Source organism: Palaemon carinicauda, chromosome 5 (genome assembly GCF_036898095.1).
Source record: "Palaemon carinicauda isolate YSFRI2023 chromosome 5, ASM3689809v2, whole genome shotgun sequence".
In the NCBI taxonomy this organism is placed as follows: Eukaryota; Metazoa; Arthropoda; class Malacostraca; order Decapoda; family Palaemonidae; genus Palaemon; species Palaemon carinicauda.
In genome coordinates, this window is record NC_090729.1 from 142,898,661 (window position 1) to 142,905,226 (window position 6,566).

The 6,566-nt window shown below is 37.5% G+C and overlaps 1 protein-coding gene across 1 annotated transcript in view; it reads left to right on the plus strand.

Moving 5' to 3' along the window:
• The window catches only part of LOC137641179 (zinc finger MYM-type protein 1-like), a 1,929-nt gene extending 750 nt beyond the window's left edge, over positions 1–1,179 (plus strand). Inside the window, exon 1 of the mRNA XM_068373618.1 lies at positions 1–1,179. This exon is cut by the window's left edge and continues 750 nt beyond it. Coding sequence (XP_068229719.1) covers positions 1–1,179 — 1,179 coding nt within the window.
• Positions 1,180–6,566: the final 5,387 nt, after the last annotated feature.

The following is a 6,566-nucleotide window of genomic DNA, read 5'->3' on the forward strand; positions in this document are numbered from 1 at the left end:
ATGACAAATTATGAACCAGTGGAGCGTTTTCTCACATTCATCCCAATTTCCAGTCACACAGGTCAGAATCTTGCTGATACTCTACTTCAGTACTTATCAAAGCAGAACATTGATTTCACTCATTGCCGTGGACAGACATATGACAATGCTAGTAATATGTCCGGTAAATACATAGGTATGCAGCAAATCCTGAAAAACAAGAACAGTTTGGTGGATTATATTCCATGTGCAGTCCACTCACTAAATCTTGTTGGTCAATCTGCGGTGGATTGCTGTGTTGAAGCTGTTTCATACTTTGGGTTTTTGCAGCGTTTGTACACATTCTTTGTAGCATCTACACGTCGATGGAGGATTTTGCTAATCCACATAGAACAGAAACCTCATTGTCTTATTCCTAAACACCTATCAGATACCCGATGGTCTGCTAGGGCTGATGCCACTGAGGCTGTATTCCAAGGATATCAGCAGTTCCACAGTGCTCTTGAGGAAATTGCAGCTGATGACAGTCAGAATAGGGATACTCGAAATCAGGCAAACGCTTTGGCAAAGCATATGGATACCATAGAAGTATCCTTCATATGTGAACTTTGGAATGACATTCTGCAGTGCTTCAACCAATGCAGCAAGTTGCTGCAAAGTGCTACCATTGAACTAACAACTGCTATTGGTCTTTTGAAAAGTCTGGCTCAATTCATAAGTGATTGCAAAGAGAAATTTGATATTTATGAGCAGAAAGCTTCTGACCGTTGTGGAAACAGCTCTTATAAGTATGAAAGTGCAACATGCCAAATACCTAAACGCAAGAAGCATGTTAGTGAAGGGAGTGCTGCAGATGCTATGGAAAGTATGACAGGAAAACAGAAATTTAAAGTTAACACTTTTAATGTCATCATCGATCAACTGAACAGTGCTTTTAAAAAACGCATTGAAGCATATTCAACCATGCAGCAGCGGTTTGGTGTTCTGACTGAGTTTGAATCAATGTCTGATGATGATATTGTGGCTGCAATTGAAAGACTTGTTGGTGTGTATGCAAGTGATCTTTCTTCTGACTTCTATTCAGAATTCTGTCAGTTTATCTGTTGGCATAAGGAACAGACAAAGAAGAAATGTAGCAAAGAAGCGTCAACAGGTATTGCTCAACATATGTTCAAATTAATGCACAAAACTGGAATTTAAACTGCATTTCCAAACACTGAAGTGGCTTTGCGAATTTACTTGTCCCTGATGGCTACTAATTGCTCTGGTGAACGGTCATTTTCCCAGCTTACTCGAATTAAGGATGTAAAGCGATCCACAATGAGTCAGCACCGCCTTGGTGTGTTGGCACTTCTGTGCATTGAAAAAGATTTGCTATCCGAAACTGACTTCAGTTCTATGATTGATGGGTTTGCTACTGTCAAAGCAAGAAAAGTGAAAATTTAATGTATAGAAAAACACATGTATGTAGTAGTACCTTACCTTAACATATGTAAAATTGATAAGGTTTTGTTTAGAAATAAATGTTTACTAATGGATATTAGTTATTATTGTACAATAATATAAATTTTATCATTAGTTCAGGCCATATTTTAAAAAATCTTGAAATTTGCCTTAGGGCCACAAGAGCCTTAATCCGCCACTGGATTTAATCAAGTGTAGTTATGTATGAAATCACAACAGAATGACAGAATATTACTGTAAGATAGCCAACAAACTTAAAACACAGAAGTTCAAATCTGAGTGAACATGGCGAAAGTGACTGTCAATATGGGTACCTTTCGAACAGTCGGACCGATATTGTGTCACTGAAATCTATATAGAAAACATATCTGTTGCCTACATGTTTGAAACGTTTTAGAACATAATCTCTCTCTGTTCCACGACCATGTGACGCCTGAAACGTGTTGGAAGTTGGAACAGGCAATCTCTCTCTCTCTCTCTCTCTCTCTCTCTCTCTCTCTCTCTCTCTCTCTCTCTCTCTCTCTCTTCCATTTCCGTAGAAATGTTTAGAATTTTATGATTTATATTTTTTCCCAGATTTCTGTATATATTTATATAATTTTGGGAAATAACTGACAAACCATTACAAATTTTAAAAGATTCTGCCGTGATTTCTTAAATTCGGATAATAGTTGCAGATTTCAGAAGATGTCCAGAAATTTCTGATAATCTGACACATATTTGGACCTCTTAAGTCAGGTATCACCTTTAACAGAAAAAAAGGACGCTTGCATGAGAGAAGCAAATAGTCAACATGAGCGTCCTTCAGCCACTCAGACTGATGTCATACCATATGGTGAGCAATTACACGCTACGTCCTCGGTCCTGACTACGACGGCAGTACGGCCAACCTAGGTACTGGCGAAAGTTCATCCGGCCGGCTGTGGGTGAGCTTTCATACGGCCAATTTGCTATCACACGCTCCGGTTTGAACATGTGCTAGCGTCGCGACCGACGGCGCCGTAGGGAACTGGTTAAGTGTAATAGGGGCTTTACACTATACTGGTATCAGATTGGCCACAGGAGCCTTTAGAACTTCACCTATTCCAAGCCTCCTTGTTGACGCTGCAGAGTTACCTTTAGACCTTTACCGAAAGTCTTCTATTGTTCGGTATTGGTTTAGGTTGCAAAGACTCCCTAATTCTTTAGCCTTTCAGACTGCAAGCCTTGTAAGGCACTAAACATACTTTGATATGCACCCTAAATCTCCTCAACCTCGTGGTTTTCTGTTGAAGCAATTATTGAACAGTCTTGACATAATTAGAAGTAAGGTGCTCCCATTTAAGATATCATCAAAACCCCTCCGTGGAAATTACGAGAGTTATCTTTTTGTGAATATTTTATTGTTGTTAAACAGAATAAGACTGACTTAGAAGCCAGATCTTTTTTTGGAAAATGTTGCCGAACATAGGGAATCAAGTTTTATATATACTGATGGCTCCAAATCCGATGCTGGCATTGGATTTAAAGTACATAGTAATGGTTTTAATTATAGAGGTGCACTTCCTCTAACAGCTTCAATATTTACTGCCGAACTTTATGGCATACAAACCACTATTATACTAAGTGCTTACAACAGAGAGAAAACATGTGTCAGCGAGATAGATGTGTGGGTAGAGAAAAAGACTTAGAGTGTTACAAGTAAGGAAGAGTTAGAAAAGGGTAAAAAAGGCAGTCATGAGTTACCTGGTTTTACTGTAGCTGGTAACCGGAGGGTTTTGATTTTTTGCAAAATCAAAGGAATCAGGAATTGGCCCGGGTTGGGGAGAGGAATGACTAACAGGAGGATGTTGCCTGGAGGTCTAGGGCGTGTAGAGGAATGAGGAGAGTTTTTGAATGAAGGAGGAGGATGATTTATGTGTTTTGGAGGAGAAGGAGGACTCTTGTATGCAGAAGGAAATTGAGTTGTAGGAGAAGGAGAAGGATTGGAGATTTATAGAGAAGCGCCGATTCCAAGCGTGGTGTGGTCCCTGGCACTTTGGGCAGCAGGCAAAAGTTGGTTTCCCATGATCCCAGAAACACTTCTGTGTCATGGCTCTTCGCACAAATACCACAGCTGGAGGTATTAGCTATACATTGGTTATGGTGGTGACCGAACCTTTGGTATCTAAAGCATCATAGGGGAGATGGTCTGAAATCCTTCACAAAGAAGGAATCCTAGAAACGTAGATCTAGGCTGACAGGAGGAGGACTCTAAAAAGGCACTTGATCTTGAAGGGTGGTGCACCAGATCTTGTGATCCACCTTCCAGTAGAGATTATGTTGTTGTGTTACTGGATAGATTCAAGAGGGAGCTTCATGTGGTACCCACAGATGATAATGAACCTCGTCCTCAAAGCAGGATCCAACTTCCTGAATGAAGCAGTGTCTTTTGAGGAGTTCCAGGGCAGCAGCAACGTTCTGGGGGGAGGTAATTGGATCCCCGGCAAGATTGGGTCTTTCTTTAATTTGGATAAAGGGAAGTCAGCCTCAAGAGACATGACCTTGGTGTAGGTACTTATTGTAGGATCGTGAAGGACAAAGAATTTAGGAAGAGGGTTTTATATATATATATATATATATATATATATATATATATATATATATATATATATATATATATATATACATATATATATATATATATTGAGGTAGGTCGTTGCTCCTGGCGTGCTTCAAAGATAAAATAAAAAGGAGGACGAAGAGCCTGGAAAGATGTTGTCCAGACTCTTCGTACTCATTTTTATTTTATATATACATATATATATATATATATATATATATATATATATATATATATATATATATATATATATATATATATATATATATGTATGTATGTATGTATGTATGTATGTATATATATATACACACACACACACACACACACATATATATATATATATATATATATATATATATATATATATATATATATATATATATATATATATACACATATCTGTTTACTAAATTGCAAATTGATATATTACGAAGGTAGCTTCGATGGAATAATTCCATTGTAATGATCATAAATTTATATAGGTTGCTTTATTATTATTATTATTATTATTAATATTATTATTATTATTATTATTATTATTATTATTATTATTACTATTATTATTGCTACTATTTGCTAAGCTACAACCCTTGTTGGAAAAGCAGGATGCTATAAGCGCAGGGCCCTAACAGGGAAAATAGCCGAGTGAGGAAAGGAAACAAGGAAAAATAAAATATTTTTTGGAACAGTAACAACATTTGAATAAATATTTCCTACATAAACTATAAAAAATTTAAGAAAACAATAGGAATGGAAATTAGATAGAATTGTGTGCCCTAGTGTACCCTCAAGAAAGAGAACTCTAATCCAAGAGACTCTGAAGAGCATGGTACAGAGGTTACGGCACTACATAAGACTAGAGAACAATGGTTTAATTTTGGAGTGTCCTTCTCCTAGGAGAGCTGCTTACCATAGCTAAAGAGTCTCTTCTACCCTTACCACGAGGAAAGTAGTCACTGAACACTTACGCTGCAATAGTTAACCCCTTGGGTGAAAAAGAATTGTTTGCTAATCTCAGTGTTGTTAGGTGTATGAGGACAGAGGGGAATCTGTGAAAAACCGGCCTCTTACGTGTAAGGAAAGGGAAAGTGAACCGTAACCAGAGAGAAGGGTCCAATGTAGTACTGTCTAATGGTAGTATCTCAACGAGTGGTTAGTGCCCTGGCCAACCTACCGCCTAGGTTTTATGTATAAAGATTATTACGGTAGTCCATAAAAGATCTTTTGCACGTAATAATATTTTATGATTCGTTTTTTTTTTTTTTATTCAATGGCCATTGAGAGTATAGATCTAATTGTGATATTGTTGGTAATCGTATATAATTTGAAATAACCCCCCCCCCCCCATTAATTGTATTATGGAACCCTGGCAATTGAATATTCGGGAATGAATATATTGTACCAACCGTGTTTCACACAATTGTACATAATTCCTTTTGTATATATTATGCTTGTATCTTCGCTCTTCCCTCGCACTAAAACGAACATGAAAATTCATGTCTGGTTTTTCCTCTGTAATATTGTCTGTCTTGTGAACTTGTTATGTCCTGTTGCCTTGAGGTTTTGTATATAAGGAGAGTGTTCCACAATAATATAACTCAGTCGTTTCCAATCTGCCTTTGAGTTCACACCCTTACTCGGCGCCGGCACAATATAATTTAAAGGTCAAGCATCCTAAGGTCTTTCCCTGCCAGTTGCGAGATTTGTTTGAGTGTTATTGTTAAATAGCGCATTAGATATATAACAAGTTTTTACATCTCGCTTGAGGTCCATGAATCTTACTGCATATGGTCAACCAATCATCCACCGCAGGTTAGAGTAACAATTCATGCAAAGGATTTTGTATATTCCGGTTTTTTCTAAAAAGGCATCCATGAATCTTACATAAATATCAATTTAAAATTCAGTTAAATTTCATGATAAAAAATCGTAAAAATATTCAAGATATGAATACTGAAACAGGTTCACAAAGCGAGAGAGAGAGAGAGAGAGAGAGAGAGAGAGAGAGAGAGAGAGAGAGAGAGAGAGAGAGAGAGTTTCCTGAGGAATGAAGAAGCAGGCTTACCGTATGTAAATAACTTACACATCACTGTGTATATTCATTAGAAGGAACAGAATAAAAAACTTTCGGCCACTGAAGCTAATTCCATTTGGAACTACGAAACGAAAAAAAATCTCTAGATAATGTTGTTCTCTATTTGCTCTACTATATTCTACCTCGGTGATAGAACTTGCAAACGTCTTTGAATGAACAACTACAAAAAGAAACGAAGAAAAACGGCCATATTCTCTGGGACGTTAAACCTATAATGTTCATCATCATCATCATCTCTTACGCCTATTAACGCAAAGGGCCTCGGTTAAATTTTGCCAGTCGTCTCTATCTTGAGTTTTTAATTCAATACTTCTCCACTTATCATCTCCAACTTCATGCTTCATAGCTCTCAGCCATGTAGGCTTGGGGCTTCCAACTCTTCTTTTCTCCTTTTCTTGGCTCGCCCATAGATCAAAGCGGTCAAGCCAGGTGTGCTTTAAAGTGACC